Source organism: Propithecus coquereli, unplaced genomic scaffold (assembly GCF_000956105.1).
Source record: "Propithecus coquereli isolate 6110/MARCELLA unplaced genomic scaffold, Pcoq_1.0 Scaffold299, whole genome shotgun sequence".
In the NCBI taxonomy this organism is placed as follows: domain Eukaryota; kingdom Metazoa; phylum Chordata; class Mammalia; order Primates; family Indriidae; genus Propithecus; species Propithecus coquereli.
In genome coordinates, this window is record NW_012148607.1 from 3,008,349 (window position 1) to 3,021,301 (window position 12,953).

Below are 12,953 nucleotides of genomic sequence, written 5' to 3' on the forward strand. Positions count from 1 at the left end.
GGGGGGGGGGCGGCGGCTGGGCACTGCCTGGGCTCCACCCCTCCCTGACAGTCCTCATTTGCCCCCTCCCTGGAGGCACCGACACACTTGAGGCAGCAGGGAGGTCAGCAGCAGGGTCATTAAGCTGAGAAAACACCAAGTTACAGCTCTGTCTCCTGTTCACAGCCAGGTGTCCTGACAAGCAATTCCTGCCTTGTGGGTGAGTGGCACCTCTATAAACCCTCTGACAGTTTGGGAGACAAACTCCGCCATCAATCAGAATGTAGCTATCAGGTTCACTTACAGCCTGCGCCCCCCGAGCCCTGCCAACCCCCTCCCCCAAGTACACGCCACTCAGCAGCCAGCCTCACATCCTCTGCTCAGCCTGGTCCTGCCCAGCCCTGCCTTGTGGAGGGGCAAAAAGGAAAGCAGAGAACGCTTGTACCTCTCCTGAGCTCAATATAGCTCCCATAGCAAAGCAGAGAAAACGGGGCACTCCAAAACTGTCAGGGAAAGTCCCAGCTTCTCAATATAAAGCAGCCCTGTGGCCTGAAGTTTCTTCCTCTGCCATCTTACTGCCTGCCATGCCTGGCTCAGCAAACACAGCCACTGTGGTCTCCCAAATCTTATCCGCTTCCTTATGCCTCCGCACCTTTGTACCTCCTGCTCTCTTTGCTTAGAATGTTCTCCCTCCTGGTCTACAAAACAAATGTCTGCTCATTTGGCAAGTCTGACTTAGCTCAACCATGCCTGCTACCATTAACTCACAATGCCTACACAGAATAGCTGCTCTGCAGATCCCTGCTGATGGAAGGAACTCTCGCCTCAACACCATTCTTTCAACCTCTATTGAGCTAATCCTACAGCTCGGTGTTGAGAACATCGAGCTTCAACATCTGATCCCTATCCTCAAGGTGTTCTGAGGCTGGATGAGACTTCCCCAGGTACTTACACATAAGTGTCCCTTCCTTGGTGTCCACCCAGACTCCTGTGGAACTCTAAGATCACATTTATTACCATGTATCATCATTGTCCCTCACTAGATTGAGAGCTGCAAGGGTCCCAAGTCTGACTCACTGTTGTGATCTCAGCAGAGCCAGGCAGGCCCACAGCAGATGCCACACAGCATACCCCAGCAGTACTGGCTAAACACTGGCAACACTGTTCTATTGGGTCCTGGTTAGCTGGTGGCCTAGAGAAGCCTCTCAGGACATAACCTTCCCCATCAGACCCCAACTCCCAGCTAGGTTGCTTCTGTTTCTCTGACCAGCCAGGCAGGATGGACAGTGTGACACACCATGTTTGCCAAGGAAAAGGCCTCTCTGCCTCTGGTCTGAGCAGTTTACCCTGACCCTGACCCTATTTCCCAGCTGAGACAGATGTTGGGAACCTCTCCCTACCCCCACAGGTGTTCAGAAGGCTGCCGCTGCCAATTTCACTCTTCTGCTGCCCCAGCCTGCTCCAACCTCTTTCCCAGCACATTAAACTTTATTTTCTTAATGAAATGTCACTTGCTGACTTCTGGCAGAATCATAATAAAAAGAAACGGCCATAAAGCCGTTTTATGCAGACAGCGCCCCACCAGCTTGCCCCCCCCCCCCACTTGGAGAGGAAGGCTCCACAGTCATTTTATGTTCTCAGCTGCTGGAATATCCCAAGCCAGTACTCAGAGGCAAGATGGCACAGAGAGCTCCTTTCCAAGTCTCTGGCTCCTCTTCCATGTAGCTCCAGGGACAACAGGCAAGCTGCCACTCCTGCTGCTGCTACCCAGGGAGGAACTCAGCCCCCAGTACCCCAGAAATGGCCCAGAGTACCTATCAATCACCAGGGAGGCCCTCTTGCTACAGTACTGTCCCCCCCGTCAAAGTGGTATAAAGGGCTGGACCCCCCCAAGGCAACTAAGCCTGACAGTCAATGATGCCCAGCAGAATGGGTGTTAGAGTTGCCCAGTCCCGTGGGGTGGGCAGTGCAAAAAAATCCCTCTCCTCCCAGTGAATACTTAGCAACAGAAAGGGAGAGGGTTAAGTGCAGAAATAATATGCAAGTATAAATTTTATAAAAACAACCCTTCTTCCATAAACTCATTTCTTCCTGGGTCACTGAGAAGGGGGAAAAAAAAAAAAATCTGTGTTAATTTAATCAATTGATCAGGTTATCGACTGAGAAACTGGAGATGCCCGTTTACTGGGGGCAGTAACGTCCTGGAACCTGAAGCCGCAAAAAAGGAGCCATTGATTTCCTCACCTGCTGCTCCCAACAAAACCAGAAGCAGGGAGAAAGGAAAGTCCTGGGGCCCTCCAGAGGCCTGTGCTCTCCAACGCGGAGGGCAGGGGCAGCAGCTTCCGGAGAGTTTTACACTGGAATTAGTTACAGATGCAGTTACGGTGTCTTGTGTAAACGCCATCGATTGGGGAGCTGACAGTCTGGGGAGCTGCGATGCGGGACAATCAATCGGCCTGCAGTGTCACCTGCCACCTCGCTGAACAGTTGACAATGCAATTATCCAGTGTGGAGGCAGGGAGTTGGCGTGTGTCAAACGCACTTAGCCACTTTCCGGGCCTCCTCGATAACGCGTTTCACTGCCTCACGTCAGGAGAAGCGCATAGAGACAGACGCCGTTTAAAACCATTGATACTTGTTCCTTCTGCCTGCACTCCCTGTGTCCCAGCTTAACAACTGTGTTCCAAAAGGCGATTAAATCCCGTCAGTTGCCACAGGGGACAGAAGGTGCCTTGCTCCTTGCCACCTCTCCTCACCCCTCCCAACAGGCAACAGTGATAACTAAAGGTGGTGGGGAGTTAGAAGGCTGCAGCCCTAAGTCTTTCCAATCCTAAACGGCCTCCAGCAGTGTGTTGTTCCAGCTGTCACTGGATGGACCAGGAGCAGAGCTGCACTGAAGGACACCTTTAGCATCTGGGACTCCCATCTTTTGAGAACCAATACAACAAAGGAGGCAGCAGCCAGGGCAAGGCCTATGTGCCCGTGCCCTTGGACCGTAACACCTCTCACCCCCTTGCTCATAATCTGGTGTTAAAGTTTTATCAAGAAACAGCTGGTTAAAAGATTTATGCCAAAGCTGCTCTGCCTGTTCTTTCCATGATTTCTCATCCCAGGCTACCTGGAACCAGCCTACATCTAAGACAGGAACTCAAGAAAGATGCAGTCCTTAGGGCAGATCTGGGCGGGCAGAAACCCTGCCGAGTCTTAGCACCCTTCCTCTCCACCACCCACTACACCTGTTTGATTCAAAGCGGCCTCATGCTGGATTCTAGCAATTCGTTCACCTCTAGGGCTTAAAGATACAGTTACAGACACCTTCCATTTCCTGTACAGCCTCCTGGGAAATTCATCCATCTCACCACTCTTGTGCCCACCACATCATTACCTCCTTATTTGAAACTGATCATTCCCATGTCCTCTGTGTAGCCTATCCCTTCCAGATATGATGAAGTCTGGGCTCCCAAATCCAGTTGGGTGAACTCTGGCTGGCAACCAAACATGGGAGAGACAAAGGCTCACCACTACAGGCCTCTGCTCCAAGACCCAGAAGCTGGATGTAGGAAATGCGAAGAAAGGCTTGGCTCATTCGCCACATACCTCCTTTGATGGTATGTAGGGGCAGGCTTGTCTCAGGGATGTATCGGTAACTATTTGCCTGTGGCCTGCTTCTCTTGCCTAGAAGCCCCCTGCTCTGCCCAGGTCTGGCATGGTGCCCTAGAAGAGCATCTTTTCCTCCTAACCACCGATTTCTTTCAGGGGAAGGCTGGTGAAGCCCTAGGCTCTGTGCTGCCTCTATGCAAATTGCATTCGAAGGTTAGAAAATCTGTAGTTCTGAGAGGACAATCAACAGCTTAGGCACACAGCTTAAGCATTTCTCCTAGAACTGGGAAGGTCAGAGGGCCTCACAGACAGCAAAAATTACTTCCAACTTACTCTCTTAAAATCTTTCCCTATTTCCATTAGTGTTTTCAAAATCTCCTTCCAGCTGGACCTATCTTGGTGCTCTCCCGTTGTATCTGGTCCTTCATTTTGTCCTAAAATACCAATTCCAAGCACTCCCAAGCCTGAGATATTTGGGCCTCCCCCTCAGTAACTGCAGGTCCCCAACTTTAACGGCTGTCCCCTCGGCCAAGTGTCTTCACCAAAACTCTTGCTTGTTTGCTGCCTCCCACAGCAGATTACATTCAGGGTAACCAGTCTGATCCATCAGACCAGTTCCCAGCGGGCCTGGTGGGAAACTTTGCTGAGGATGATGAAGGGGCCCCAGTCTGGGAGGAGGGATGGGGATGATCGGATACAGGAACTTATCTGCAATTCCTCACTTCTTTCATATCTAACAAGGACGGCAATCTCTGTTCTGTCAGCACGCACAGCGCAGCTTAAATGGGCCTCGCCGCTCGCCTGCTCATCCTGCTTCTGCCTCCCTCTCTCTGAAGTCGGCTGGGCAGCTTCTTCAGCTGGCGTTATCACTCCCTCTAACCGGTCTTGGCAGGCAATCTAATTCCTCCTGAAAAGGTCACCGCCATTTTAACTGCCTTTCAATCACATTAAGCACGTGCTGCCCGGCTTGCGGCCCGGCCCGCCCGGCGGGCGATCAATGCGCTGCACTGACACCAGCCCGCCTGGCGGGGCCACACCCAACCCCCCAAGAGTTGGGCCTATCAGTCCTGGCCAGGGAGGGTAGGCTGACAGATGGCCAGCTTTTGCAGACAGGTTTTGGGGGCAGAGGCAGTCAGGATCAGCCAGGGCCTCCCTTTGATAGCCCCCCCACCGAGGAGCCTCAGCCTCCTCCGCTCCACTGCGCCCCGCTCTCTGCCTCGTGGCCCCCGCTGATCTCGCTGTAAAACAGCCTTTCAAGTCTGCCTGTCTTTTGACTGCACTAAGCTGTTTAAGAGGCGGCAGCAGCTTCTATCAGGAAAGCTGGAGCAATTCTCTGCAGATAAAGGCACCTCCGGCCCCTGTTCCCTCTTCAAGTCTCACTCTCATGCTCGCTCTCCAAATCGCTCAAAGAAAAGCCCTCTTTGAACTCCCCTCAGGAATTCTTGAAAGGAACAACCTCACAGTGTAAACACTCAGGGAAAACTGATACCCGCCCAGGGCCTAAGAGCCCCTCGCACTGCTCCGCAAGTGCATCCCAGTGCGGGCGAAATGCTTTGTCAAATCAGCAGGCCCTACACAGCTTTATCCCCCTTAAGCCCTGTCTGGTGCTCAGAAGCCATCAGGTCGAGGTCTGTGCCAAGAAACCCGACTAAGAAGTTGTCACTGCAATGGAGGATGTGAATAGTTGCAGCTGCCAACAGAGCTAACCCAGAGCAGCATCCTGGAATTGACCCTGCATGGGCTGCCACCGGACACCTGCATGTACAATTCACGGAACAGGGGATGATCGTGGGCTCTGCTGCTCATTCTTTCAGGGCCTCAGAAACTCTAACACTCTAGTACAGGACCAGAATGAAATGGCAAATTAACACTCTCCAGCTCAGGCTCAGCGAAGTGGTTTGGTCTAACCTTCCTGATTTACGTTCTGGCTTGCCCCCAAATGCTTGGGTAATGTGAGAGAAGCCCAAAGGCATAATGTCCCATCTGGGCTCTTAGCGCCCTCATGGAGCCAGTCTGCATTAGATGGCACTGCAGACACCACTCTCAGCACCAGCCCAGGTAGGCTGGCCCCAGCAAAGTAGAGACCCTCTTCTCAGCTGATGTGAGATTCTCCAGGGACCATACACAGTGGTACTCCCAAGGGTGTTGCCCAGAGAACGGAGGCAGACGGGAAGCAGATTGGCTCACTTAATGACCACAAGCTGCAGTGCCAGCTGTGCTCATGCACAGGAAGAGAGAAGAGTTGGAGGCCAGGAGGCAGACAGCTCCCCCTTTCCCCAGCCCAAGGCTGGGAGATTTGACAAGAGGACACTGACCCCGGGCACCCAACCAACTCTGCTGTCTGACCTGGTGAGGGATGCCAAGCCATATCCCTCCAAGGAGCTGGGCAGGCATTGGAGATGGGTGGAGCCCTGCAGACTCCTCTGCAGCAACTGGGGAGAGCCCAAGAGAGGCAGGGAGCAGCTGGGCCCAGGCCCCTTTTGCTTCAGGGCAGAGGGCACCCAGAGAGAAGGGATGGGATCAGAGCTAAAATTAGATTCACCAATGAAGCTCATGGGAGGTCAAATTTTGCCATAACTCACTCTCTCCTCTGTAACTGATTTCCCTGACATAGGGCTGAGGAGGAGGAGGAGGAGGAAAATCCAATGTGTTTGCCTGGAAGCCCTCAGGGCCCCCAGTGCTGGAGGTGTACAGCAGGTTGCTGGATTCTCATTTATCAGCCTTAAGAGGGATGGAGTGATAAATGCATAACCGTCCCTTTAATATTTTATGCAGGTGCTAACGCGGCTTGGCTGTCACCTTCAATGCATCACCCGAGGCTGAGAGCCCCCCTCGTCACTCCTAGCTTGTAGCCTCACAATTCCATTTCCCCACCCAAATACATCCATTTTAATATGCACATCACAGGCAGGCAGCTTGGTCACAAAGGAGCCCCACCAGCAGCAGTCCCACATGGTGGAATGGATGACCAGCCACCAGCCCTGGCCTCTCAGCTCCCAACAGATGGATACCTAGCAGAGAGGCCTGGCACCAGAGTGCCACTGCCTAGGTGTCAGCTGCTTGTACCTCGGAAGCCACCTTCCAGGAGACTGGTGGCCCGTATCCGTTTCTGCCCACACCACTCATACTCCTCAAAGCGGTTGCTGTTCTCATGCTCGATGTCCACAGCATCATCGTCAGCCATGCAGGAACCTTCCCTCTGTGAAGAGCAGAGCAGGATCATGCTGGGCCCAGGCCATCCTTACTTGCTCCCCAGAGTCTGCAAGGAAGGCACAGCCCTAGGCCCAGCTGTAGTGCCAGATAGGCTCCCAGCTCTAGGGCTCCTTTGAAGCAAACCAATCTAGAGGTCAAAGACCTAGGCCTCTTCCCAATAATTTTCCACTGGAGCCCAAGGGGTGGGGGTGGGGGTGGAGGTAAGTGAGAGTAAAAGCAAAGGAAGAGAACAGAGGGGAAGAAGCTGCTGAGACCACATGGAGACCCCAAGAGCCCACAGATTTAGGAGCAGTCAGCAGCTGGTGTTGGGGGAAGAGGGGAAAGGAAGGTGAGTGGTGACAGCCCCTCTACCTTAGAAAGGCAATGCTCCACATGCCTACTCATCTCCTGCTCCGATCCTGCCAGGGGGCGGTTGCACAGGGGACATACCTGCCCTTCATCTTGCTTCCTCCGTTTCATTTTCCCAATCCGAGCTGCATGGAGGAACCGAAAACAAAGCATAGAATAGGCAGATGGTCACCGTAGCTCCCAGTGGTGCTGACAAATCCTGACCTCCTGCCAGCCATTAGCCCTTTTGTTGAGTACCTGTTCTGGTCCTCACTTGTACCACATCCTTCTCCTTTGGGGACTAAGTTTTGCCAAGAGCACCTGGGAAGGACATTGGTGCTAGGCCAGGGAAGTGACCACTCTGGCCACAGATGATGCAAGGTCAATCCGTACCTTTCTATCTGCAGTGCTCAATAAGAGTCCAATGGGCAAAGATGTCGATGCTGCCAGGTACCTCTCCAGAAGGCCAAGACCATGAGCTCTTTGGGTGTCAGGAAATATAACTCTAAAGAACATCTCTTGGCTAGAACCCAAGGTCCCTTCAGGGGCCTGATCTGGTCTGCTGTTCACTCATCAGCTAAAACCCCTTTTGTTCCTATGCCAAGAGGCTGGGGTACAGCTCTTAGCATCCTACCTAAAATCTCCTCAGGAAGAATTTCTCTGATGTTCACTGGTCCCATTTTACAGGAGAGGAGACTGAGGCCCAGCATAAAAGTAAGAGGATCTGGATTAGACCTTGGGTGGGCAGGTCACAGGATTCAGGGTACCTTGAAAGGGTAGCCCTTACTGTGCCTACCCAAACCTGTTCCATCATTTCTAATCAGTGCAGAGGGGCTGGCAGGCCCCAGAGGCAGAGGGCTGCCTGCCATGTTGTCCTGAAGGGGGCTCAGTTCCAAAGTGCATACTGCAAGCCCACAGCACTGCTAATTAATGCTGAGAGATGCAATCATTTCTAATTAGCTCACTAATCCCTCTCTGTAGCCCTCCCGTCACTGAAGCAGGAAAGGGTCAAAACAAGGGACTCTGTTCCCTCTAGTCCCTCTCAGATGTTAACGGCAGGATCACAGACAGCCACTCTAGGACTAGACTGATGGGGGTGAAGGGCGTAGGAGGAAGAGGAGCCAGCCAAAGAGGGAAAGGTTCCGCACTGCAGGGCCAGGAAGAACTCTCTCATGGACACCGACCCTGATGGGAAGCTCATGAATGCAGTGTAGGGAGGGGAACAGAGGTAAAAGTTGGTATGTTATAACTGAAGAGTTTCTACCATGTGTTAGGTTCAGAACCAAGTACCTTACACAAGGTAGCTCAATTACTTCTATATCCTAAAGCTAGGTTGTATTAATGCCATTTTAACAGATGAAGAGACCTGAAGCTTAGAGAGATCAAGGCACTTGTTCAAGTAGCTAAAAAGTGGCAAAGGCAAGATAGGAAACTAGGCTAGAATGCTCTCCTGTTCCAAAGGTCCCCCCAACTGAGTGGCATCCACACAGATTGATCCCAACGAGTGTGCTAGGGCCCCAACACCTCCTGCCTATTGTGGGTCTGAGTGAGGGAGCTACTCCAACTCCAAAACATAGCGGCTCTAGAAAGACCCAAACCAAAAGGAAAGCCACTATCTCACCAGAATTGAGCATAGAGTTTGAGAAACCCTGGTCTACAGCCCAACCCATCTCTTCAATTTCCTATGTTTTCACTATAGGAGACATGACTATGTTCTGGTGCCCTACTTGACTTTGCGGACAAAGATACAGATCCCTTCACTTTGGCTGCCCCTAACCCTTGGATTCTCAGCCTTGACATTCTAGAACCAGGGCTCTAGATGGAGAAGGGACGTGAGACATCAGAAATGCACTGAGCAAGGGACCCTGAGAATTCTAGAAGCCTAGTACAGAACAGTGTGTCAACACAAAGGTTCCTCATTTACCTTGCCTAGAGTCCAAGGGAGTGTCTTCCTAGGTAACAAAGGACTGTTCAACGATTAAATAAGGAAATGAATCTCATAGAACGGTCAAGTAGGGCACGATATTGGATGCTGTCCTTGCCCAGGACACCTAGGCCAGCAGATAATCCCTTGTAGTCCCAGGAAAGCACCTTGATGGACTGGGCTTCATCTGGAAATTCTCATATAAGCAAGACAGGTTTGGATTTTTCCCTTGCCATTCATCTTCTAAGTCTTGAACAAAGCTTACTAAAGTGTGAATGGGTAAGTTTTATTTTCCACCCAGAGGTTACCTCTGAGTAAGGAGAGCCAAAGCCTTTACCAAGGGAGGCAGCATGGCATTATTGGAGAAGCACAGGCTTTGGTGGGAAATAAACTTCAGATCGTACATGGCTCAGTTACATCTCAGCTATGTGATTTTAAATGAATCACTTTTACCTCTCAGAGCCTCAGTTTCCTTATTTACAAAAGGTGTGTAACACTTTCCTCTCAGAGGTGTTGTGAGAATGGTGCTTAACATGGTGTCAGCCCATCATGAATGTTCTCCCTTTTCCAGACTGGGGCTTGGCCTGGCAGCAGAAACTAAGTTGTGAGAGTTGGGGATCTTGAATACCCATGGCCTCATTCACTTCCCAGTTGGCCTAGAGATCCTAAACCCCTTATAGCCAACCTCCAGATACCACACCCCAGTCAGCACAAAAAGCTAGGATCATTCAATTGTGTTCAGGAAACAGGAATGCTCCAGAGGTTTGAATCCGAAAGGGGGGCTGCCAGGTAGTGCATACACGGCCTGCTTTCAGAGAAGGCCTCTAAGATCTGTCGAGCCCACGCTGATCACTTTTGTGAAATGTGGGCCGACTGATAACTCAAAGAGCCCTGGGATGAGTTAGTTCCTGTTGCCGTGGGAACTCCAGATCTCACTGCATTGTCAAGTCTCAGCAGAGAGGCTGTATTCACACTACTGGGCACTGATTAAAAACTGGAAGAAAAACATTCTCAGCGCCCTGCCGGCTTGTATAGTGAGGTCCCAGCAGTTTGCAAATTCAAAGCTGAGCTCTCAAGTGGAATTGTGTAGCTTGTTCCCCATTCTCCAGCACTTATTGCCCCCCAGGGTTCTTCAAGGCCTTTAGAGAGGTTTGGGCAAGAGCTGGGAACCATACCTCCATTAGACAGACGGGGAAACTGAGGGTGGCAGCCTTGGTTTGCACATACTCAGGCGCTGTGACTGCGAAGAAGCCAATGGTCCCCAATGTTGAAGAGACCCAGGCAAACCAGGAGCTGCAGGCAGTGAGCGAGGGAGGAGGCCGGGGGTGGGGCGGAGGGAGGGGCCGGGCAGGACTCACCATTCAGTCGGGTCTGCCGGTTGGCTCGCACTCGCAGGAAGGTCTGGGAGAAGATCGCGGGCAGATGCAAAAAAAGAGAACAGAGCGTCAGGCGCGGCCTGGAGTCCTGGCCCCCATCCCCGCTCCAGACCCCCGACCAGGCCTGCCCCGCCCCGAACAGCCCGTAAACAAACCTACTTCCTCCCTCCCGCCGGCCCCCCTGCTCCGCCGGCCGCTCCGGGCTCTCGGCATAGCCGCCGGGGGCTACTCTAACGGGACCCCGTGGCCGCCGCGCGGTGCCGCCCCAGCCCTGGCCTCCGTCGCTCCGGGCCCCACGGCCGCCCGGCCGGCGAGGGCGGCGATGCGGGCGGATTCCCCCCGGCTGCCCGGCGGCGGCGGCACTTCAGCTCCCAGCGGCGGCGGCGGCCATGTTGGCCCTGATCACGTGATCCGCCGCCGTCGCGCGCTAGAGGTGAAAGTTCACGATGGGGGTGGGGGAGGCCGGACCGAGATCAGGAAATCGCGGCTTGTGCTTTGGTAGTTAGCAGCTGGGGCCGCCCCCGGGTACCTCCCACCGCCTGTAAAGCCTACCCACCCCGGATTTAGCGGCTGCAAGGTCCCTTTGAGTGCCGGGCTCCTTACGCCCCACACACCAGCCCCGGCTCACGCATCCGCCTCCCGCCCGGCTGTCCTGGGGTGGCGGCGCCGAGGTGGGCGCTTTGTCAGAATTTCCGATTGTGTTTGGGCAATCCCACCGCATGCTCTTAACGGTCGCCCCCAGCCTCTAGCCCATCCCAATCCTGTAATAATTAGAGGATTCCCTCAGCTGCCTGCTGGACATCCTGTGGAGCTCCCAAAGGCACTGCATGCCCAAATAGCCAACACTGAACTCAACATGCCTCAAACAGGCGCCTTCTTCCTGGGTTCCCAGTTCATGAGGGGAATACCACCATCTACTCACGTGTGCCCTCACAAGAAATGTAAGAGTTGCCCTTGACCCCACCCTCTCCAGCCCTCACACTCAATCCTTCCCTAGATCCTGGAAGTCTACCTTTAAAGATCTCTTAAGCTTCCTCATCTCTGTTTATTTCCTACCCATCCTTCCAGGATTAATTGAAAATAGCTTTCCTTCCTGTGAGATTATTTCCATCTTTGTACCCTCATTGTAGCCTGTATAAATTTGTATCACCGGACGGACAACTCCTGGGTTGGGGCCATGTGTGAGTTGTTTGGGTGAATCTAGAGCCCGGTATGGTGCTTGGCATAGGCAAGTCATCCTTGAGTGTTTCTTCAAGCGCTATACCTACCTTGGTTGTCCTAGTTCCTAATCTTATGATTAATCTGCAAAAAAAATCTAAATTTGCAGCTGCCTCCCATCTGGTCTCCAGATTCTCTCCCTGCAACCCATCCTCCGCACTACACACAGCGTGATCTTTCTGTTTTGCAAAATTAACCCTGTTTCCCCCTTCTTTAAACCCTTCATTGGTTCTCCACTGAGATCATCTGCAACATGGCATACAGGCCTGCCCTACCTTGCCCTGTCTGCTTCTCCAGACTCTTCTACCACTCCTACTCTCAGCTTTGCAGAACTAATTGTAGCTCTCTGAGCACTCCATGCTCTATATTCTGGGCCAGATATCTTCCATGCTTCCCAATATCCTCTGCTTGATTAACTGTTGTTCATTATTCAGGTCTCTGGCAAAGCTTTATTTCCCCCTGCAATGCTGGGTTTGTTGCCTCCTTGAGTTACAGAGTTCCTTGGCTTCCCTCTGATCATGTATCCCTATGATCATGTATATTTTGATTGTTTTTTACATATCTGTCCCTTTTACTTGGGAGGTCATCTCTAGCTATTTACCCAGCACGGGGTCTGGCATGAAGGAGTTACCAGTGGGAAGGGGAGGAGGATTTTATGGGGGAAGCCCCTGAGCCCAGTGCAGGGCTGGGAAACAATCTAGGATTCAGGGAAGATGGACTCAAGTTCAAATCCTGACCTTGTTACTCATAATTTATGTGTTCTTAGAAAAAGTCACTTCCCCTCTGTAGGCCTGTTTCCTTAGTAATAAATTGGGGGCAATGAATCCTGGCTTATACAGTTGCTACGAGGTTTAAGTGAGGTAATGGTTAAGAGGGTTAGTTACTTAGGCTAAGTAAATGGAAATTCAAACCTGAAACCAATACCCCTTGCTTTCAAGTCCTAGTTCAATGATTTTTTTACAACTTTTAAATTTAAAAATTTTTTCAGAGATAGGGTCTGACTCTGTCACCCAGGCTGGAGTGCATTGGCTAGATTATAGCTCACTGCAGCCTCAAATTCCTGGGCTTAAGGGATTCTTCTACTTCAGCCTCCTGAGTAGCTGGGACTATAGGTGTGCACCACCACACCCAGTTAATTTTTACATGTTTTCTTAGAGACAGGGGCCTCGCTATGTTGTCCGGGCTGGTCTTGAACTCCTAGCCTGATGTAATCCTCCTGCCTTAGCCTCCCAAAGTGCTTGGATTACAAGTGTGAGCCACCATGCCCGGCCTTGATGATTTCTAAAATCCAACGTAAATGAAAAGCTACTACATGC

At 52.0% G+C, this 12,953-nt stretch overlaps 1 protein-coding gene across 3 annotated transcripts in view; it reads right to left on the reverse strand.

The window, feature by feature from the left end:
* Positions 1 to 12,953, reverse strand: part of RNF220 (ring finger protein 220) — a 223,428-nt gene that overhangs the window by 8,821 nt on the left and 201,654 nt on the right. For 2 of the 3 annotated variants that reach the window (XM_012649023.1, XM_012649024.1), the window contains exons 6-8: positions 10,402 to 10,444; positions 7,222 to 7,265; positions 6,646 to 6,778 (exon numbers count right to left, since the gene is read on the reverse strand). In XM_012649023.1, the coding sequence (XP_012504477.1) occupies positions 6,646 to 6,778; positions 7,222 to 7,265; positions 10,402 to 10,444 (220 nt within the window). Of the gene's footprint in view, positions 1 to 6,645; positions 6,779 to 7,143; positions 7,266 to 10,401; positions 10,445 to 12,953 lie in introns of all 3 variants that reach the window. The other variant, XM_012649025.1, reaches the window with a different exon arrangement.